We start from the raw sequence: 24,030 nt of genomic DNA on the forward strand, positions 1-24,030 counted from the left end.
TATCTCCCACCCCCCCAGACCCTCCATCTCTTCTCCCTCACAGAACCAAGCCCTCTCTCTGCTTTCCCCCCTGTATTTTATTTTCCCCAGCTCCCCACAAATCACAGTATCCCCAGATCTCTCCATACACCCTCTCCCCTTACCACCTGGCCTTACACAACATCCCATTTCTTCACTGGGAAAAGCAGCTGTAGGTGGTGGACATTCAGCTCAGGGGAGGCTACAGGAGAATACAGGTGGAACACACAGGGTTTAACACACTGCACCAAGGGCACCCAACACCAGAGCTCTGGTACCGTAACTATCCCTTTCTGGCCGCAATTCAAACTGCTGGGTTTAACTCCCCTCCAAACCTCCCCCAGGCAGGCTGGGATGGGGTGCAGAGGATGCAGCTCTTCCCCATCACTTGCTGCCACAGCCTTCCTCCTCCCTACCTTGTGCCTCCTGCTCCTCCTGCACCGCTGAGCACAACTGGAAGGCAATCTTTGAAAAATGATTTCACAGAATGGAGAAATCTGAGGTTACTGTTATTTGTTATCCTACTTGGTTTGTAGCTTTGCAGACAATTACAAGAATTAACATGGACAGATTTATACCCTAGATTTTATAGAAATATCTAGCATTTTAAAAAACACCAGACACACCAAGATAAATAGGAAGATCTTTGAGCAGTAACATTACTACTTTATTTCTAAAAAAAACAGGAGTACCTTTTCCCACAGCCCTATTCATTGTTTTTAAACTAGGCCCATTCAGCCCTATCAATCAAAATTTGAGAGTAAAGCAGAAATAAATATTCTGAACTAACAATAGGAAGTGTTAAAATAGCAGGAGCTATGTTATTTATTCATTTAACTGAGAATTAAAATAGTTAGAGAAAGCCTCTGACCACAGAGGAATGATCCTATCTGTTTGGTATTTTATCATCCCATAGCTTTGATGGATTTAAAAACTGGAAGGCATCAAATGGCTTGGAGAACCCAGATTCCTTTCCCCCCTCACTGGAGACTTCTCTTTGCTCCAGCAGCATCACAGCGTGCTACCTGCTCCTGTGAGGGGAAAAAAAGAAACAAACCTCTTTCTCAGGCAACAGAGAAAAGGAAGGAGAGTGGGACACAAGACTGCACTTCAGGGGGTCATTGGCTCTTTAGATTTCAAACTTCCTTTCAAAACTCTGTTCTGCCCTTGTTCCAGCATCCCCACAACATGAAGCCAGGTCACCTGAATCCCCGTGTAAATTGTAAAATGCTTCCTCTGCATCCTTTCAGACGTTGTCCTTTTTTCAGGGCAAACCAGCACAGTTTAAGGAATCTGTACCCCATGCATCATGCATCTTATTTTCCTTAGAATATCTGATGCAACTGAATTGCCAGGCAATCTTCAAAAGCAGCAGTGATCTTTCATATGCTTTTATGGATGGGCAAATTTAGTTTCTAAAAATAGATTCAATTTCTGGAATATGTATTTATTTCAACACATGCTGTATCTTCTCTCATTCTAAGGTGTTTTGTAGAATTATGTCAAGCTTTAGCTGTAAAAATAAAGTGAAGCCCTTCTCCCTCACAAGATGATGATGCTACGAAATGGCGTAAATAAAACATGCACTACAATCAGCCGAGAAGGAACATAACGTGTATAACCTATTACCACCAAACGCACAACACTTCCTTCAAATGCTTTCCCCAAACAGATATTCTGTAAATAGTCACCTCTCGACTTTGACTTGAAAGGGCATCATTGACTTAAATAAAATGCACATGAATATTTTAGCTGCTACAGTGGAAAGGGATTATTTATTGTAACAATGAAATAATAAAAAAACCTTTCCTTAGTTATTTTAGTCTGCACATCTGAGAGCAGACTGTGCCTAGCTGTTTTGCTGATCCTGCTATAAAACCAGTTCCTCCTGTGACTGCATGGCTGTTTTGCAAGGCATCAGGAGAGAGAGAACATTAAGCTGCCACAAAAACGTTACTGAAGTGAAAAGGACAGGATTTGGGGACACATGCAGGGCATATATATAGTTTTTTTTAAAAACAGGAATTAAGCCTTGTATGGTCAAGAAATGAGTGCAAACATCACCCCCCAGAGCCAGCTCATGTTCAGTCTAGGTACAAGGGACAGCAGAGACCATGACCATTTGAACAAGGAAATGGGACACAGCCAGCAGGACCAAGGTGACCTTGGCAAGCAAAAGTAAGTTACCCCTGCAAAAGGGCTTTCACGGATTCTGCATTTCAACTTTCCATCAAAACAGCTTCCAAACAAAAGGGTAGCCAGAGAAACGCTACCTGAAGGGCTGCAGCTACCCAGCATACATGGGCAGAGGCCAAGGTTCAGCCCATCCATCCATCCCTAGGACATTACAGATTCATTCTGGGGCGTAAAGAACAACCACACTCATGGAGAAAACAGAAAAAAAGTAATGCTCAATACTGTTCCAGTTCAATGTTATTTTAGTACTTCATTAAATATTTTTTAGCCTACAAAACTATATGCCACCAAATCCCTTCCTATATGTTCTTTTGAGATAGGCTTTTTTAATGCACTGAAAGTGCATTTTTAATAACTGTAGAGGGCATCTAGCTAGACTAGAGGAATCTGCTCTGATAATACATATAGTAATTCCATGAATTAAAATACTTCTACCTTATAATGAATCACAGTGAGATGCTGGAAAGGAGTGTATGGGGCAACAGGCAAACCAGGAGACTTCAGTGGTGCTGAGTATGATTTCTCATCACTTTGCAACCCTTTGGAAACTAGGGACATCTCTGGCAACACGGGCGCTGCCAGGAGCAGTAAAACCACATGATTCACCACTCAGCATGAACACTGGGAAACCTCCATCCTCATCACACAGTACCAGGGAAGCAGACCTAATTTATTAAGATTTCTAAGAGCAAAACATAATTAAAAATACAGAAAAACCAAGGGGGTAAGGTGAGGCAATTGTGATTCTGCAATTAAAAACTGGGTTGGAAATTGCCAATTAGACATCCATGTGTCCAAGGCTCCCTTGGGTTAGTTTTAAGGAACTGCATAAACACTTGAAAATAGTTTTGTTTAAAAAAGCTTACGCCTATCTTCCCAATTGCTGAACAAATTACCCAGCTCCTGTGCATGTAGGTTAGGTCAATCCCTTTGCTTATTTTTTTTAACAGCTTTCAAGAGCCCAACAAAGTGTCATGTATTCTATAAACAATTACTAGCTATTAATAACTTGAAAACCCTAAACCTAACAAGCATTTGTACTCGTAAAGTTTACACCAAATTAAAAAAAAATAGGAAAACACTTTTGGTAAGATTTTTAGCATGGGAAGTTCCTGGATAACAAGAATCTCACTGTACATGATAAAAAAGAAGGCATAAGAGCTTTTCATTTCTCATGTGAGATAAATGTAAAATAATAGTTGAGGTGGGCTGGAGTTTTTGGAGGCCTTTTTGTACCTTATGTTTCCTGTAACCATAGCATATTATGAATACAATAGCATTGCTCTGGCTCACAAAATCAGAAACAGAGGCAAAGCAACATAGGTACTTTGGAGGAGAAATGTAGTGTCGGTCCTAACGCTGAATGATGTCTAAAATATAAAAATGCTGCATTAAAAACTGATCTAGATTTTTCAAGTTCCACTGAGTTTTTAATAAAGTATTTAGAAGATAGGTTAGTACTTTCAAAATATATATTTTTTCCTGATAATGTGCCTTTAAAAGCAACCTGGAGAGCAACTTACTGCTCAACTTTTCACTGTAAGCAGAAAACTGCTGAGTCCAAGCATGTATTTCCACCTGCAGCAGTAGATAAGACGGTAGATTCTGCTGCTTTGCCTTACATATTCCTCTAAGATCTTCTACTTAACTCTACAAAACCATGCTGCAAGCATTTTGACACATGTCCCACACACATATCCTATATGGGCTGTAACCTGGCTGGTCTGAGGGAAGGTTGGAAGTAGCTGTCTCTAATCCACACAGCTATAACACTTTCATAACCCTCAGCTAAGAACTTCTGCTTTTCACTAATCAAACAGACCAGGGAAAAACTTGCTTGAAACAATCTTTAGAGATACACAGGAATCTAACAAATATTTTTGCTTTAGGGAATACCACTGTGTTCAAACCAAAACCTTTAGGTCATAAGGAGTAAATACAAATAAGGTACTGACCATAGTTTATCTTTTTGCAAGATGCAAAAATCACTGCTATTGTTTTGAACAAATATTTTAAAAAGTAAAAATTGTATTTTCATACTCTAGCATTTTGGGCTTTGAAATACAAATTAAAGACAGAAGAAAAATTAAGGAAATTGTACAAATCAAAAGCCAGCATTCAAATATGATCAAAGCAGTTTCAGATAACTTGAATCAGATCTACTGCTTGTTATCCTTCAATTTTTTGATCCACATGCTTTCAACTGTATTATTTGTCAGAATTCGGGATGGGAAAATCTTCCATAAGCTGTTTCAAAAAAGCTTTAGCAGCCATGCAATAGAAAATGTGACAGCGTAGAAACTTGCTTTTCTTGTGAGACCACTAAAGAAGGTTGTTGAATAACTAATGGTCTATTACAACAATGAAATGAGAGAGTTCAGTGGGATCTCTAATCCCTCCAGTTTTTGAAAGAATAAATCAAACTAAGGATGTGGAAATTGAGAAAAAAAACATTTGGTGGGTTTTTTTTGAGAATGACATTCTAACTTGAGAAACATACTTTTAACGCCTGATAATAACGTGTCACTAAAAGAATTCCATGTCAAGGTATTTCTTATTAACACAAGGAAAACATGTAACATGGATACAGTGTCACACACTTCACCTCTGTTTATGGATAATGGTATCTCTACAGCTGCTTTATTCTACATTTAAGCCTCACTGCAATACTTTAAGGAGCCTTGTGCTACGGTTTCCCCCCTTCAACAACAGCAGCAATTTCAGAGGAGAGAGATTTCATCCTCTGTGCATCCTCCCACTGTTCCAAGGAGGAGCTTGTTAGCCAAGCGCCTCTTACAATGGAGGTTAAAATAGTGAAGGAATGGTCAGAAACGGTGTCTCCACTTCCCAAATTGAGCAAAATGTGTTTTATATTATCTTACCTTTATGGTTTTGGTCTGGAGTCTGAGTCCATTTAAAGTGTTAATGGCTTTCTCTGCATCCTTTGGATCAATATAGTTAACGAATCCATACCCTAAACTCTGCCCTGTTGAAACACAAGAAACAAAGAAAAAAAGGACTCAGTATTTTTTTTTTTTTTAAGCACAGGAACAACTTCCAAGAGTGGAAACACAATTTTCTTATACTCTTCATTTCATCTCTGCTCTCCCCTCTGGTCTCTATGCCGTTCTTCATTTCATTATCTCCTTAATACAGTGCAAGCCAACATAAAAATTTAAAATTGCTGCTCTCAAGATCCTAACTTTAAAAACAAAAAGAAGCAACCTCCTACCCTGCCTTCCCCAGAAGTTTACTAAAAAGCACATAAGGCTTGACAGCAGTAGTAGTTTCTAATAAATGTAACTGGTTGACCTGCCGTAGCAGTAATGAGGCCATCTCTTAAAAACGGTAAGCACCCCTCCCCACACACATAGTTTTGCTACTGTTTATAAACAAGTTCCTAAGTGTTTAAAATGCAAAAATTAGGAAACAGTGTTTTAACACCAACCTTGAGGCAGCTGACAGAAATACAGCCACCTTTACATCTCATTTTATTGCTCAGTGGTAAATAGGAGAAAGGACAGATCAAATCGCACCGTATTTAAAGCGTCTCCAATACACAGAGGAAAGATGGCAAAACCAAAACAGTACAACTGCTGCTGCGCACAGGATGGCAGGAGCCCACTTTAGCAGCCAAAATAATTTCAACAGCTTCTGTTTTACTAGCAAGATCTGTGCTTGTGTTTGCAGTAGAAAGAGGAGACCTGATTAATAACGGGGATAAGTAACACGGAGCCAAGAGGCCACGCTGTCAGCACTACAGACACCCGTGCACACCGCGCAGGGACAGAGCCCTGGGTCTGCAACGGGCTGTGAACACCCAAAGCAGAGAGGTACCTTTTCCCGACCACCAAGAAGCAGTTTTGCAGCATCAATTCTATTAATGCAATGTGACAGACAGCCACTTCCAGTTCCCTCCCTTCTCAAGCCTCCTACTGAAGTTATTTTGCACATTTGGAAAACACAGCAATTCTTATGATTATCTTTTTAAGGCACATACACAGATAATCAAATTTCAAGAATAAGCGAGCCTGAGCAGGCAGGCGAGCAGTCCCTTATTTCAACCACGCTCTCTCTCATACAGCTTTCAGTGTATCTGGAGAACAGCAAGCCGAGAGACAACCTGCCTCTGGGCGCTGATGTGCAGGGGATCTAAGTGCTCCTGCTCACAGGCAGCAAGAAAGGAAAAAGACATGTGGAAAATCCCTCTCAAGGAGAAGGGCAAGCACTTGTGGAAGAAGATTCCTATCCGCAGGAGCAAAGGGCAACGCAGCTCCTGCTCACCAGGAGAAAGTGGAGGCTGGGAAAGCAGCTGCACACCAAGTGCCTTGATGTACCCTGGAGGCACAGATCCTGCCTCCCAAGCACAAAGCTTTGTTTCTTTGTCTCCTGGACTACAAAAAAGCATCTGTGTGTTTCTCAAAGTCAGAAGCCACCAAAAATACAGCATTTGCTGTAACACAAATACAGGGAGCGCTTCTGTCTTACAAGATCAGATCAAAGCACTAAAAGCTGCTAACTATGTGATGGAAGACCTTAAAAATCCATGGAAACACTGCAGTTCATGCCTAAAATGCCCACATGCAGGCGCAGGTATAAGAAATAGCTGTTTTAATGTATACTATATCCAGGGAGCAATTCCATCCAATCAATTTAACTTCAGAAAAAAGTATAAAAACATATCTAGTCTTCCTGGAGAGCTCAATTAATACCAACAAAAATATTCTCACCCAAGTTACACAACATTAACCAACAATGAGCTGAAGTCTGACAGAGGATGAAGCTTGGAGCAAAAATACTGTAAAGACACTTTCCATGCTATGCCTTCCTGAGATATTTTATACATCCCCAATCCCTGTGCCACTGAACACATCCAATCCTTAATATATTTAATCCTAAACAGTCCTAGGCATAAGGACTTCTCTAGGAATTCTCCTCTAGGAAGCAAACCTCTTTTACAGAGGAAGAGAGACAAGGATCAGGGCTTGGATAACCAGAGTTCATGTCCCTACTTTTCCCATTAACCATCTATTGACCTTCAGATAACAGGAGTAGCTGGTTCAAGGTCTTGGGATTTATGTCAGTCTAACCCCCCAAAAAAAAACACAAACCAAAAAACTAACCCAAACCCACAACAACCAAACCCTGGAAAAAAAATGAACCCAGAAAAAAAAAATAGTTTGTGAAAAGCTTTATGACTGCTGGCAGACATAATAAAGCTTTAGTGTGCTAAACATTTACAGCTAAGAAACCAAAAAAATTATATATCCAGCTAAAAATATTATTTTAAATTACTCTCAAGAGCAATACACCTTATGTCAGACAGAACACAGACTCTAGATATGAGATAACTAAAAATTGTTACTGGTAGAAAATGGAAAGGATTTTTTTCCATAATATAGTGAAGCAGTATGAACTTTCACATGTGTGGTTTTTTTTCCATCCTGTGCTCTTATTGCATGTACTCGAAAAGGGTAACATTTCTTTGGACGCAATCTGGCAGCACGAAGCAAGCAGCTGGACCTCTCAGTGGGATCCCACACAGACACTGAAGTTCATTCCCATGCTACACTTCCCAGGAACAGCACTGTAAATAGTAAATATTTTCTGTGATTTGGAACCCAATAGTGCATTGCATGCTGCGATTCAGTAGGGCAGGCAAGAGATATTTCTAGATGATCCTAAAACAACACCTTGATATATCACTATTACCATTGCTCTTTCTGAATGTTTTATGTAGCTTGCAGAAAATGTGCTGTCGACCTCCTATGATGGGGTGAAGAACAGGTCTAAAAGCAATAACAGGGTTAAAAGTTATCAACGACTTGACAGTCTTCAAACACATGCAAAGCCAAGCCTAAGCTGGTAATGCATGTATTTCGTATTTTAGAAGGATCCATTTCAGAGCCGAAAAATCACCAAGATTAAAACAAGCCATGAGAAAGGATATGGAAAAACCCTCAATACACCCTGTTTATAAACATTTATATATACACCCAAAAGCCTGCACCTATGAAAAAGGCAGTGCCAATTAAAGACCTGTACCTGCCTTTGTAAGCCAGTCTGTTTAGGACAATTCCACATTTAGATTAAGAGATAAAGGGGAAAAAAACTAGTCTAAATTGGAAAAGAAAAAAACCCACAGGAAACAAGAGAAAAACAAAAACCCACCTAGAAAAAAAGTCTCTGGCTAGTAAAGGTTTGAGTAACAAAAGCTTTTTTTTTTGGATTACAGAAAAAAATATCCCTTAACATTCATGCTGACTCATCAGCAGATAGTAACAGTACAGAGAAATGAGACATGTTATATACACCTGAAGAAACTATATGAAGTACTAACTAGCAACCCAGGTGGATGTTACACAGGAGCTCTTAAAATTATACACATTTAAAATGAGATGATCTGGATTACTTGCACGGAATAGATTCCAAAAAAAGGGGAAAACGGCACTCCTGTGATTTTCAGTAATACTTGCAGCACTGAACAAATTCCAGGCACATAGGGGAAAGACAATTTTGCACTGAAATTCAAAGAGGGAGGACTGGATAACCCAAGTAATTACTGGTCCATCAGTCTAATGCCGAGCAAGACAAAATTACAGAATATTCAATACCGGACTCTAATAATAAAGAATTAAGAGGAGTAATAAAATCAATGTCAATCAAATTAGGTCTATGGAAAATAGATTCTGTCAAACTAAACTGACATCCTTCTTGATGAGATTACAAGTTTGCCTTACAAATTTTAAGAATGTCGATTTAATAGCATTGATATACTTGGTCTTCTATAAAGCACTTGATTTGGTACTGCTTATTAATTGACTGAACCGAAATTAACATGGCACACATTAAATGGATTAAAAAAATGAAATCAGCCAACAGATCTCTAACTGGGAATTGTGAATAGAAAATCACAAGAAAGATGTTTTCCTACAGGTGTCTCAGGAAACAGATATTTGTCGTAAGCTTTTTACTTCCATGGATGAGTAGAAAAAACCCAAATTCCTTGCTTCTGAAAATTATCAACTGCAGAAAGGCAGGATGAGAGGGTAAGAACAAAGAGGACAGAGCGAAGGTGCAAAGTAATTTTAATCTCCTCAGTAAACTACAAATACATACATTTAGATAGCACAAACCCAAGATTATATCCTGACAAACCAAGTTAACTGTGACATACTTTCCAAATGGGAAATAAAAGACTCCGATACAGGGCGATGGATAGTCAACCACATCTCAAAGCTTGCAATGGTGCTAAAGGGGTTAAAGTGATTCTTCTTTGCATAAAAGCCACATGCTCATGCTCAAAAAGGGAAAGACAAATTGCTGCTTCTGATCTGACTGCGTGCTTCGCTGATGAAGTACCATGCCCAGTGCTAGTGTATGTGCTTCAAGAAAGATACTGATGCCTTGGTGATGGTGTCATGAGAATAGACTATAGTACTGAAAAACTCTTCCAATCGAAATTGGGGTCAATCTGTCTACCTTATCAAAAAAGGTTAAAGTGAACCTTAACAGTACTACATTAGTCTTCATCTGGAGTAGATTGATTTTTTTTTTTTTAATAATGCCCATCCAGCAGATAAAACATGGAGTTATGTATCCCAAGTCCCACTGCTTGGCAGTTGAAATAAGAGAAACCCGACTCGAAGCAAAACAAATGCTGTTTTCCTGGGAAGGCATTTGCTCTGTTTTTGACACTGAAAGTAACATTATTTTAGCTACCTACCAACCATTTTGTCAGCTCTTCTACCGCTGGAAGTTCTGAAAGTTCAGACTTACCTTTCAGAAAGCTATGCTGTAGCTCAAGCATGAATTAATCCAGGAAAGGTTTTGGCGAGATGTGTTAAGTGCTCAATAATCTCTTCTACTCTGAAACTCTACAAATACACTGTTCCTGGTAGTTGTTCTCCATACAGCTCCTACTGCAATCACTCCCACAGGGAAAGTAGAAGAAAACTATTTTCTCAGACAAATTTGAAGCTTTTCTATTGCTGAAAACTATGCTAAAAGCAACTTATAGAATAGTACAACTTTTAATTGCTGATCTGTGACCAGATAAGTTAAAATTAGTTTTAAAACCAGCCTTTTTGTCTTGAAAATGTTATTCTGGAATGCAAAGTCATATTAAAGGACTATGGTCAGGATTATAAGCATTCACTCATGAAAACAAGCACAAAATAGGACAGAAACAGTGCAAGCTGCCTTAAATTGTGGTTTTGTTGTCCCTTGCCCAAATGTAAAACCTAATTAAAGCTGTCCGCCTGACAGCCGTAACATGAACACCACTGAGCACCGATGCTTTTCTCTGACACAATCCCTTCCTTCAGAAGTAGGCCACGTCTGACAGCTCATCTCATATTAGCCAGGCAGAAGCCGTCAGACAGTAACAGCCTTCAGTCACTCTGAGTTTGGGACCAAAAGATAAAATAGTGCTCACCATGATTTCTCCAAGCCTCCCAGCTCCAATTTTTGCCTGTTCCAACCTTGCCAAACATTCAGGGATTAAACCAGTGCCAGGGTGAGCTTATATCAAAGCAGCTGAGCTCAACTTGCTGTCCACCTGTGACTCTTCCAAGAGACCTGCACATGCTCTTCAACCTTCCCAGTTCTCTAACTGGGGATGTTCCTAATAAATACCACCTATGGATGGCTAGTAGGGAAAGCAGCAAGAGATGGGCAAGAGAGACTCATCATGCTTTCCATCTTCTAAATAGCAGTAGCAGAAGAGCCATTCAACGTAAGCCCTGCTCCAGCTGGTAGTCCTATTGCAGAGCACAACCCTGTGAGCCTCCAAAACATTTCAGAAGTGTTTCAAACACATTCTTGGAAGGACAAAGAATGACTGCAACTTGTATGAAAAACTGTATGAAGTAGGGACCTCCAGAAAAGGTTACATAAATACCCTTGAGAAAATACATTCAAAATGTACAAAGAGGGTCAAGTGAATTGCCTGCTTTTTTCTGGTTGTTATTTTGTTTCTATGACAGTTATCAACAAATAGAGCTGTTTACCTAAAAAAGGAGGTAAGCTATGGAGAGAAGATTCAGATCAAGGGCAAAGGAGATGTGATCATAAGACCATTTCAAACTCAGTGCTCCATATCGGCTGCTTTTTTTATACCAGTAACATCGGTCTCATTCATAGTCCATGCCTTTATCAAGGAGACGACCTGCTGTCACCCCAGCAATGCACCTTGCTGTCAGAGAAGCAGCAAAGCAGGGAGGAAGGAGCTTCTGCACATGGTGTCCCCAGGACCAATTAAGCCAATGCCATCACTGTCACAATTCACTGTAATCCAACTACAAAGTTGACTTGTTCCTTGCTTAGCACAACTATCACAGCATCCATTTAGTCTATAGCTTATTTAGAATATAGACTCCTTATATTTGTGCAGGCTAGGATGTAATACATGTTGTACATTAAAGTATCCTCCTATTACAATATAAGTATGACTTTTGCAAGAGTTTAGGGAAAAATGTCTCAAAGGAAAAATGAGAGAAGGATGAGTAATAAAAATCTTGGGTTTTGCCTTTCATAGGCAGATGACTGAGTACAAGTTTTGTTTGGGAACTTTCCATCAAATTACTGTATGTCAGTGTCCTTGTTAGTTCTTTTGAGAAGATCCTCCTTCTAGATTAGGAAAAGTCAGCTGTAATTAAATGAAATTGAATCTAGAGCCCCAGATATGCCTTGATGCTACAGTGCACCTACAATTGAGGAACACCATTTATCCTTGGTCAAAAACAGCTATCAGCAGAATGATTGTCAGTAGATTCTTTTTCTAACGATCCTACTGAGAAAATCCAGGTTCCAGACTTACACTGGGATCCACTTAAAACAGATCCCCTCCTAAAAATCCATGTTTACAGTTCAACAAATAAGTAAGCAAACCCCAACCTCAGGGAAAATCCCTCTGTGTTCCACAGGCTGAAGCCTAGCTCTGGCTAGAGTACCTGTAAAGGTCTACATGCTGACACAAACCTGCTCAGATGGGACAAGATTCCTCAAGCAAACTCTTTCTTCCCCATAGGCATCAGAGCCCAAATAGCAAAGGCTGGGGCCCTCCCCCCCAAGGAACCTGCAGGGGGAAAACTCCTGTCACTGCCCTAATCCCGGCAGTGCCTAAGAGACTGATAAAAGCTTATCTGCACAGGAGATGGGCCTTTTTGGGGGGCTCGGGGGGGAGTCATGAGTTTCACAATGAGCTCCCACAGGAGCTCCACGCACACAGATTTAATAAAGGCCAAGTGGAAGGGGCTTCTTTGCACCAGGCCTTCTCCAACAGAGACACTGCTACGTGATTAAAAAAAAACCCAAAGGAAGCCCTTGCAAACAGCATGCTACATCCCACGTAAAACTCTCCCTCGGGGAGAGGGTAAGAGGGAAAATGAACCAGACATACAGACACCACTCACTCAATTTTAATATCTGAATGGGAAGCGCCAGATACCATGACAACAAGCCTAAGAAAAAAAGGAATAAAACAAAGCATTGCCCAAAATGTGAAACAAATCCTACGAATGTAGCTAAAGCGATCAGATGATTAGTGCTAGTGAGGTGACTGCAACCCCTCCACATCTGTGTCTGGAAGAGAACAACCAGGATCTGAACACTGTGACCTCAAAACCAAAGCAAGACCTTCCCCAAATCCAAGTGCATGCTCCCCACAACAGAAAGCAACATCAGTCAACTAGCTCCTTGCAGAGTTAGAAAGCTTGACTTAACGAGGCAGTGCTAGAGGAGATTGAGTTTTGTCCTCCGCTGTAGTTTTGAAAAATCCCTTAGTGTAATTTAGTGTCTTGATTTTCAGAGATGCTGAAGCAGTAGCAGTTCTCCTCTAAATTAAATACTGATTGACAGTAGCTGCTATCCCTCAAAATTAGATACAGTAGTGATTCTCATTCTGGAATAGCCCCACACATCCATCCACATTCACCCAAAACATGGAGCATGCTTTGACAGAGCCTGCTGCTGCCCAGCACCACTCAATCCTTTCAAAAAAATCCTACTCCCACAGACATTTCAAAAACATGCAACTACTCCATTTTAAACTTGACCACACAAGCAATATAAAACACACCTAACTCACAAGTAGTGCCTTACAGTCTCTTAAAGGCTTCTAGCATTTCAGATGTTCTGTATCTCACCTGAAACAAGACTCTGCTCTTACCTGCACACTACAGAGTTGTAATGGTCAGCTGTGTAATTCCTGTACTTGAGGACATGGACTAATCTGCATGCAAAGCCTAAGTGGCAGTTTAAGACAGATGTTGCTGACTTGGCGGGAGACTTCTGCAGTTCCCATTACTGTAGCATGGAAGCATTTTATCTATGTAACACACCTTTCCTCAAACACTACTGAGGAAAGCACTTTTACTCCTATTTGGAGAAGGGAAACCAGAAGACATCAAGATTTCCAGGATGAACTTGGACAGCGTAACAGTCACTTGAACAGGGATCTAAAACTGCATCTCCTCCACCCTAAGACAGAAACCTTATTATTGGACCAGTGTGAGTTGTGCATGGTATCTTGTAAACATGCACATTTAATGCTGCAGAACATATTCTCCTTTGTTTTCCTACTTTTATCAAACTTCCTTTAAATGTACAACTGGATTTTAAGCATGGGTTGGGTCCATACTACTGTGAACAACTGATTAAGTACATTTTCAGAAGCTACTGCTCCTGGCATACACAAGACAATTGAGTTTAATTTCTGAACAAATATCTGGATTCCCCCCCCAAGTTGACATCTCTTGTTTCCCTTCTTTTCATCTTCTCCTCCCTTGTCCTTCAAGGAGCACAGAGCCTCTGAATCAGCAGCTGTTCTGAGAAGAGTACGGCTGCACTCCTCCCCACTTGGTCCCAGAACAGAATAGGGACTGTACTATAAAAATCCAGTGTTCTGGGGACAGGCATGAATGGACAAGAAACAGTCATGACTTGTCTATCACAAACAGTAAATTCAACACTGAAGAGACAAATTAAAACACAAGAATACAGACATTAGAAACAAACAGGCCAAGTTAAAACAATATTCAGTAAGAAAAAGTGAAAAGAAATAGATCCAGATAAAAGGACATACCAGCACATAAAAAATGGTAAGCAGCATTGTGAAAAGAAGTCTGCAGCAGAAATTAAAGAAGTCACTACATTACATAAAGCATGCAATATGTGAAAGGGATGAATCCTTTTACATCCCAAATAGGCCAATGTCACATCATTGAGGGAATATACAGCATCACTGCACCAGTCATACATAAAGAATGGTGAAGACTGCACTCAACTATAACAAGAAATTATGTCTTAGAGATAAATAAAGCAACAAACTGAAGGCAAATTTCAGCAACCACCAGGTTTTTAAGTCAAGAACGACTTGTCTTGAGACTACCTTAAGATACAGGATTAGAAGTGTCCAGTGTGTTAAACATTAAATTATGCTAACCTTTGGTATAATTTTGACTAAAAGGAGATGCAAAAGCCTATAGATACTTCAAATGTGCAAAGACTATGACTGGATATGAAATATTACAGTGTGCTACTTAATACCATTATCATAAGAGAGGATGAAATTGAGACAGTAAAAAAATGACACAGTCTGAAACCAAAGAAAAAGACAGTGTGAAGCAGCAGGTCATGGCAAAGGCACACATTTTATTACAGCAGACTTATCTTCCCTTCCTGTATCACATCCCAAATACTAGTATTTCTGAAATTCAGATGGAAGTGGAAAGCAACTTAAAAATAATAATGAACAATGGAGTAGAAGTAAAGCAAAGCAAAAGAAAGTGATTTTTCACTGCTCAGGCTTCAAAGTAAAAGTTCAGATCACAGTGATCCCATTCTGTACCATGTGCACAATTTGGTGCAAATGTGCCAAATTTTTGCACATAAAAAGTGATGCCAGGAACCCATAGTGAAAGCTTAGAAGACCCACTATTCGAGAAGATGATGGTAGTGAGTGGTGGAGTGATGGTGAGAAAAGTAGAAAGACAGAACCACAACAGAGCCTGTGCACTGACCAAGGTCCCCACTTTTATGATGGGTCTGAGAACTGCACAGGCAGAGTGAAAATTAGTTGTGGCTTAACGAAGTAGACTTGGTTTATAGGAGAGAGATTTTTGTTAAAAGGCCAAGAACATGCTCTCTTGCTGAGAAGAACTACGCAAGCGGAAGAATTAGGAAAGGCAAGGCACAGTTAAGATGAAAATCCAGTGCGCATCCTCAAACCTTGAAGCATTTTATGTAGAAATAGTGCCAGTAACATTGCCAGTCTAAAGGAAATAGCAGAAGCACACAAAACCAGAAAAAAACCAAGAGTTTGTTTTGCAAAACAAGGATATTAAATAGGACATAACATACTGCAGCAGCAATAGCTGAAGCCTGGTTGACTACAAATTCAAAAAGCCTTATTTATTTTGTCATTAAATGATTTAATTCAGCAACATTTAAAGTTTTGTACCTCAGCCTCTGTCAAACAACAAAAACCAAAAAAAAGCAACACTAAAATTTCACAGTAATTCTGAACAATGACTCAGAATACCTATTCTGCCTCAAACAGACTACTAATTAAACTCTGAGCTCTACTAACCAGTTTTTCCAATGCACAGCGAAAAGTAATTTGTTAGGGACCGGAATAGAAAATTTAATATTAACAACACAACCTGTGTCTGCAGCATTTTTAATCTGATCAGCAAAAACGTAAATAAAAGCTGCAACCTGACAGCTAAGAAGGTTAATCTGTAATAGTTAGATTTACGTAGATTACTTTACACAGCATCTGGAAAGATGCTGAGAAAAGTAAAGCCACTTTATCATATTCTGAAATGTGCTACCTATAAAAATTTTGCTATCCATCAATACTTGAGACCGCAGTGAGCCTACTTAATAAATTTGCTTTGCCTTTAAAGACAGAACTTTCAAGAACTTTAAAGCAAGAACAGGAATTTAACTATGTTTCAAATGTCTGTAAGATTCCTTTTAGGTACTTGCAGGTAATAGCAGTAATGAAAACTGCTTAAAGGAGAAAATATTATGACTTTGTTGTGTGCACATAATACTTAGTTCTACCACTTACTATCTTGATAATCTTGTTGAAAAGAACATCAGCATGAATATACTCCTTGATGAATATTCTCCACACTGAAAAGCAAGTATTTTTCCCTTTTAAAGGTGGTAGATTTCATCTGTATCAGCCAACACCTTCCCCTATGACACTATCCACATATATGACACTGGATGCATCACATGTGGATGTCATGACTACAAGCTGTTCTTGCTGGCTGACCACTGCCAAACCCAGGGGAGGTTTTATGATATACAACTCCTGTAGAAAGGCTTTTCACAATATTAAACATGGAGGTCATGAACAGAGGACAGGGAGAATATACTTATTTTCCCTTTTGTCTCAGTTACCTAAACCCACCTCACCTAGAACAAACAAGGATCACAATCCCACCAATAAACAAAACTAACTAAAGCAGCTATTAGCGTAGTGGAAAGCATAAGGGGGAAAAAAAAAAAATGTTACCAGTCAAGATCAAGTTGTTCATGTTTGGGGTTGCAGGATTTTAGAGAAGTAGAGAAATGGGAGAAATACGCACTGGTAAATAGAAATGACACAGATACAGCATGTAGGAGAACGGAGGAGTCTAAAAAAAGGAACTGCTGAAGAATACTTCTTGTTACATGTCCTATCTTCTCATGCCCTACCTACCATCCTCAACAGGGAAAGTTAAAACACCCCCTACATCTAACCATCAGCATCCTAAGGAAGAGGCAGGCAGCCTCATTTTGTGGACCCTCGAATGCTGTAACAAGAGGAAGCCCGTAGATGCTTTAAAATGCATGCGAGCACAGACAATTATCCATATAGGGAAGCAGGCACATTAGACCTTCTACCGCAGGAACAGCAGCCCCTCTAGTACAGTAACAATTAATCATACCAGCGATGCTGCCATTTGTTTGCTTGCAGGTGAGTATGACGCAGCTTTTTGTCCATCTGCTTTTCCAACATCCCTTAAAAACCCATCTAACTGAAAAAAGCCAGTCTGGGCTCTTGTGAGTAAAAAGAATAAAAACATTCATTTTTCTTCCCCTCAAGCTGATATATTCCACTGATTAAGCAGATACTGAGAGTCATAAGAACAACAGTACTGGGTCAGAGCAGAAGTCTGCCTACTCCAATATCCTGTCTCCAGCAGCACCTGCAAGTCAGTAACTTGCACTGAAATTCCTAGCAGGGATAAGTAGGAGCATCCGCAATGTCAATGACAGATCCTCCCCTCAGAAAGAACGGACAACAGCAGCTATGTCCAACAAACCCCAGCAGTGAGATTACCAACACAGAGCCAGTGAGCAAAGCCAAAAAATGGACTCGGACTTCAGTGACATGATGCCTTTTTACCTCTTTTTTTAGAATCAAAGTCTCACAGGGATGAGAGGAACCACAAGACTGTGGCATCACCGAAATGAAAAACATGGCACCTGGACAAAACCTGCTTTAACAAGCATGCAAAGATGCAAAAGGGAATGAACAAGACTCAGGCTGTACCACAAAGGGTATTGCAGCCTCTGACTTTTTAAACCATATCAGTGACCACACCAGAACGAAGCATAGGACACAAAGTAGGATGCTGCTGAAATCTAAAGATGTACGCTTGCCCATGGGCAAAGGCAGAGGATCAGAGCAACTTGCAATAGCCAACAGATTACTGAGAAGGTTGTCAGCACTGACAATAAGCACAGAATTACCACTGAGCTGCATACAAAGGCTGCTGGTCTCCTAATTCAGGCAGCAAAAGAAACTATCCTTTAAGCAGGAAAAAAAGAATAGACAGTGAACAGCATTAAGGATGTGTAGGTGTAAAAAACAGTGGTAAATCCCCCTCTCCATATATTCTTGTGCATAACATAACTAGAAATTAACACCTCTTAACCCTAAGGCGAATTAAGATGATACCCTGAATTTCAAAGCATTGGGACTGAACTGCTGGAGTTTTCTGGGAGCAAGAGAGAAGGAAAGGATTTGAGGCATAGCAGTCGATATTCCAAAAGGAATTCTGCCCTCTACAGATGGAATCTCACTTGACAAATAGAAAACAGTTGCTTGATCATGTAAACAGGTCCTTGCTCAAGTCACAATTAAAATAACCCCCAGAGAAAAGAAGATGTGAAGGATGGGGTCTAAGTGAATTGAGTCTGAAGACATACTTTGTTTCATCAGTATAGGGACTGCACAAACTGAGCTAGCAGAAAGACAGGTGTGCTGAGGACATACTCCCATGGGCAGCAGATCCCAATACTGATTTGAAGACCTCAGGCTGACCATTCCCACAAGTCAAGGTAAAGATCTTGCAGGGCTCCTCCGGCTGTAGAGAAAAGCACCTGCAGGCTGCTGATGTGATGACAGATCAGCTCTGCAAAAAAGAAGGTGCAAGAACTTACCAGCTCACTGAGTCTGAGAAACAAGGTCAAATAACCCTGGTCACAAGTTTGCTAAACATCTTAAAAGCCAAGAAGAAATTCCTAACAGCACTGGTAAAAAGCAGTTGTGTGAAAAGGGAGAATGGGTGTGTTACTTTCAAAACCATTTAGATTGCTTCTACATGGGTCACACTTGTTCTTGTACAAGTTGCCAAGCAAAAGCACTGGGGAGACAGGCAGATGTGACCTCCACAGCAGTGGAGCTGTGCTGCTCATCAGTAGGGCTGAAGGGCAGAAAGTCTTGAGTAGCAAGGAACAGATGAATGCTGAGTAAAGTCAGCCCTGGAACCTTGAGACGTATCTCTTGGTGTGCTGTCCACTGCTGCCCTGAAAGACCCTGCCTCAACTGGATAATAGCGTCTTGTTAGTGGACACTGCTGGCACTCTCCCAGAGATTTCCTGGAACTCTCTCATTTTTCTCCTACCCTTTCTCCTTGTCCTCCTTGGACTAAAAGGAAAGAAAAAGGGTTAGGAGCAGAAGCAGCTGTGCACGAGTGCTGAAGCACAGGGTCTGTGCTTCTAGAGGGAAGGGCAGAACAAGGGAAAAAGGACAGACAACATTGGAGGTTAAGGGTGGTGGAACCCTCTATTTGATGACAGTCTGGTTCAACAGAACTGCTTCACCTGGTTGCTCTCTAGTAGACAGTTACCTTCAATGCAAATAATATGAAGGATCGAAGAGTCATCTCAGACCAGAAGGTCAGCCAACACACTGAAAAGCCTTCAATAACCTTGTATCTGGGTCACAATTCTAGACATGTAGATGTGCTTGTGCTGTTGAGGAAAACCATACTGCTAATCCATCCTCACTAGACTTACTCAAACCAAGCAGTTAAAACTGAAGAATAAGTATGCATTAAAGGCATTTAATATTACACTTCAGAAGCAGCTCAGGATTTAAACTGCTGAAGTTAATTAGAAAGCTCTTTCACAGCACAAGGGTCATGCCTACTTGCTTTCTGCCTATTTGCCCCAACACTCATTTCAAGAAATCAAAATTCTTTTGTTTGCCAGCACAGAGTATGCACCAGATGACTGCAGAGGCAATAAAGAAAATGCCGGATGAAAATTTGTCCATTTTACTCAGCATTTAGAACAGACATCAAGCCATAGCAAACATTTTAGAAATCCACCACCAAGACTCTCACTACTATTTCTGTGTTCCCTCCCCCACAATGATAATGAATTTAGTTAAGATACTTAATGCAAATGTTCATTTTGATAATAAATATTTGGGGATTGTCTTGAATCTGCAGCCCTTAGAATAGGATATGAAACACTGAAATCAGGTTCATCTTTACTCAAGAGCAGATACACTTCAGGAAATAAGCAGCTATAAAAATAACTAGGCTGCCAAATTAAGATCAACTTAAAGGTCCCTAATGACATTCAGAGCCATATATTTAGTCTTAAAAAATAATTCTAAATTTTAGGTTTAAAAGATTGAAACATGGTGGTTTTTTCATGTCTTCTAATATTTTATTGTCTGCATGCATTTGGAAGAACTAGATAAAGATTAGAACCAAAAATTTAAGCATGTTCTGTATTCCATTTTTTTTCATCTCTAACACATTTTATGCTTCTTTTTTGGGCATCTGACTTTCAGCTCCTAGTATACTACACTGACCACTCCTTCCTGGCTGGATTTTGTCTGTGCATTCAACTCGAAGTAGTAACTCCCATACAGATCTCCTGCACCTACTGAAATACAGTGAAGCCAATCTACAAGTCACTTCCTGAAAAACCCAAGGTAATTCACTTAATTCGGTATTATTTTTCAGGAGAAAAGAACTCTAGCAGAGTACTCTGCTGCAGAAGTGTTTTTCCTATTTCTGCAAATACTAAGTCTTTTGCTTTCAAAGAAGTCAAATGCAGCAAACTGCACTGCTTCTTACAGAGCTTGCATACACAGCCAATTTGAGGGGCACTACTAAATATGGCCTTTATATGCCATCAAACCAAACGCCAGAATTATATTCACTTTCTAAATGGTGATCACCACAACACATATAAGTCTAGGTTGTTTTCCTGTTTTGAAGGGTTGTGTTAATCCTTCTCTACTACGGGAGCAAAGCAACTGCTGCTAACACTCAGTCAGTCTTAACAAGATCTGTACCAAATAAATGATCAAGAGATCAGTGACTAGTTACCGCTGCTTTACAGAGAATTACTAAAAACCCCTTCCAAGTCAACAAGGGAATAAGCTACCTCCACAAGGTATTTTTCTCCTAAACCCTGTTATTAGGTGGGCTTATGCCATAAGGCATGAGTGTTTACATACTTTTTTTAAAGAGTTTAGAAGTCTTATCTAACATAATCCCTACATTCTATAATCCTATCTGTTTAATGTATTTTAAGTGGGGGAAAACCTCTTGAACCAGTAGTATCTCAAAATGAAAAGGACTTACAAAGCACAATCAGTGAAATGGACATCAAGTGCAAAAGTAGTTTATGCTCAGATTAGACTTTTTGTCATTTAGGATCTGGTAACTTAATGCTGGGTTTCATAGTAAACTATGTTTATCTGCATAAGGGTCATTTTTTTCTTCCAATAGGAAACATTTTGGTATGCCCTTTTACAAAATTCCTATAGAAAACATATACAAAACACTGGTATCCTTTGTATGTGAATTTTTCCATGAATACATGTGCTATCTGCAGCTCCTAAACATAAATAGCTTTGAGCTATTTCCCTTGAATAAAATAAATATTTTCCTCCCATGACAAAGTGGCACAATTTTACTAATATCTCTGCAATTGCCAGCCCAAGTCTTTCCGATGCAGACTTAACCATGCAACAGTAACCTACTATCATGAACTGTATTACCAAAAGGCCTCTTTCCTATAATTAAATTTCACCATTAATCCTGGTTTTGCTTTCTGTCTGTCCACTATGATGAGTTTTTAGAATCTCTCTTTGATCCCAAGTTGGACACCGTGACCTCTCACTCATCTACTCTATTAGGCATCAGACAACCTCCCAGTAAAAAAAAAAAATCTTAGCTGTTGCCTGCTACAAACACTGGGCCAATACTCAATTATGCCTGTTCACTAAGGAAAGCTTTAGTAGTATTTTCCTGCTACTGCACACCTGCCATCAGCTCCAATACCTTCCCTCCTGGAGGGCCATACACTTGGAGAACATGATCATACAGGGCTTCCTCACCTCCTGCCTCGTAAGGTCGCTGCCAGAGTGCCATTAATGGCTTCTGCTCCCAAGGATACAGATCTCCATCCACCGTTTTCAGAAGAAAGTTACTGATTCCAGACACTGAAATTAAGGCTGCTTAATTAAGCCCCAAAGTTTCGAGAAACTCCAAGCACGCGATCTCTGAACAGCATGTTCCAGATAGAAACACCAGTTCGGTGCCATCATTCACTGAACATGCTTAGTTAAATAAAACCTGGGTCTTTGTTTTACAACAGCACCTTTTTGGTATGTGCTGGTAAACTGCTCATTATACAAGGAGATAAGAAAAAATGTTAGAAGGCAGATGACACCAACTTAACGTACTTCTGGACCAGAAGGGGTTCATGGCGGCTTGCTCAGAGCACAGGCAGAACCATCCTCCCCAGGTTAGGAATTTACAGGTGAATTTATGGAGAAGTGAACATGGAATGCTTCTCATACATTCTAAGATACTATTTTCCTGTACTCTCACAATAAATTATTTGACTGCCATTTTGCTAGCTTCGGGTTTGTATGGTTGAACATTTGAAGAGTGAGGAATGGATTCTAGACTACAGGCAAACCAATGAGTATTTCTTTCTCCTAACATGTGATAACACACAGATGCTACTGCTTTGAGTCAATAGCTTGCCTGTCCTGAATTTTCACTGGGATCGTCAATATTTGTATTACACTTACAATGCCACGATTATTTCTGAACTGCAGTTTTAATCTGAGTCTGCATCAGCCCCATTATAAATACCTGAAATTAAAATGAAGTATGTAAATATTTGTGTATAATTTTAAAGGAATTGCAAATTCAAAAGGAACAATTTAAAGACAGAGCTGCATTTTGGGCAGAGGAGCAATGAAGTTCCCGATTATGCGTGCAAAGAACATCAAATTGTGCCACACAGCAGGAATATGCAACCTGTCATAAGTTGTGATGCACAGAAATTCTGCATCAATATTCTGCTTTACAGTGTGCCTAGATTGTTTTGAGATATGAAAGACTGAGATCCAAAGACTTTAGATAAAGATCATTTGAAGAATACCTGTGAAGATTACAGAGAAACAAAGATACAATTCTTAAGAGCTCAGCTAAGATCACCAAATCATTTACAAAATTAATAACAGACATGCCCTTCTCCCCCACACAAACTATGTCAACAAGGACAACTCACTTGGCCAGCAGCAAGTACAGTGTCTCCGACAGACACTACACTGACTGGATCTTTTGTTTTCAAACATGGGACAAAACAAGTTCAGCATTTCTTCTCTCTAGATTCTCTGATTAATTCAAGCACTCTTCTTGCCCAAGTCAGGAAGATATTTATCACCAATTCTTTAGACAAAATAAGAAATAAAGAGTATTTGCAACACTACACAGCTTAGCATTGCTTGTAAGCACTGAGACTCATATCTGAAGCCATAGTATTCTTTTGTGAAGTCACCCCCCCCCCTCCATGTAATGCTGCTCCAAAATGTTTATGCCATTTAGGGTTTTTTTTTTTAACTCAAGTTCCTTCTCATTTTTTGAGAGCAGCTGATTAAACCTGAACAACTGGGTTGTTGGACGAAATATGCTGTAGCTATGAAATGGTACAGCAGGGACCAGTTTCACTGTTAATTTAAAATGCTAGAATTAATTAGGTAGTGTAAATGAAGAATTTAATAAGCACACTTTACAACCACAAGTTCTGCTTTTATTAAACACCCCTGCCAAATGAAAGCAACTATCTTCAGTCTGTTTTTCCTTGTCTCATTCCCTTAAAATCTCTGCAGTAAAAAAACATTTTTTTCTGTTGCAACCCCTCCCCCATAATTAAAATGTATGCCTGACTTCCATCTCCTCTTTCAAGTCATTAGCATCTTTTAAAAATGCTACTGTATATCCTGCCTGTTCTGAGCAGCTACCAAACAAAACCGAAGTTTACAATTTTGGTTTTGAATACCAAATTAAAGGCTGTCTTAGAAGCTGTCATTCCTATTCAACTCAGTACGGTGTACTACCAAATTAACATATTTTTTTAGTAAAGGAATATGCTTGTTTAAACATGTGTCTTTCCAAAGCGAGGGGTAACATCACGAATCAATTTTCTTAAAAACCCTACTACTGTTCTAAGACTGTAAAAAGACTTGGAGCAGATGATTATTCCTGA

The 24,030-nt window shown here is 39.7% G+C and overlaps 1 protein-coding gene across 4 annotated transcripts in view; it reads right to left on the minus strand.

Annotated features, from left to right (window-relative positions):
* ELAVL4 (ELAV like RNA binding protein 4) overlaps positions 1 to 24,030 on the minus strand; it is a 64,069-nt gene that overhangs the window by 15,315 nt on the left and 24,724 nt on the right. For all 4 annotated transcript variants that reach the window (XM_026854066.1, XM_026854065.1, XM_026854067.1 and 1 more), the window contains exon 3: positions 5,097 to 5,200. In XM_026854066.1, the coding sequence (XP_026709867.1) occupies positions 5,097 to 5,200 (104 nt within the window). The remainder of the gene's footprint in view (positions 1 to 5,096; positions 5,201 to 24,030) is intronic.

Source organism: Athene cunicularia, assembly GCF_003259725.1.
Source record: "Athene cunicularia isolate RWA chromosome 8 unlocalized genomic scaffold, athCun1 chr8_part1, whole genome shotgun sequence".
Lineage (NCBI taxonomy): Eukaryota > Metazoa > Chordata > Aves > Strigiformes > Strigidae > Athene > Athene cunicularia.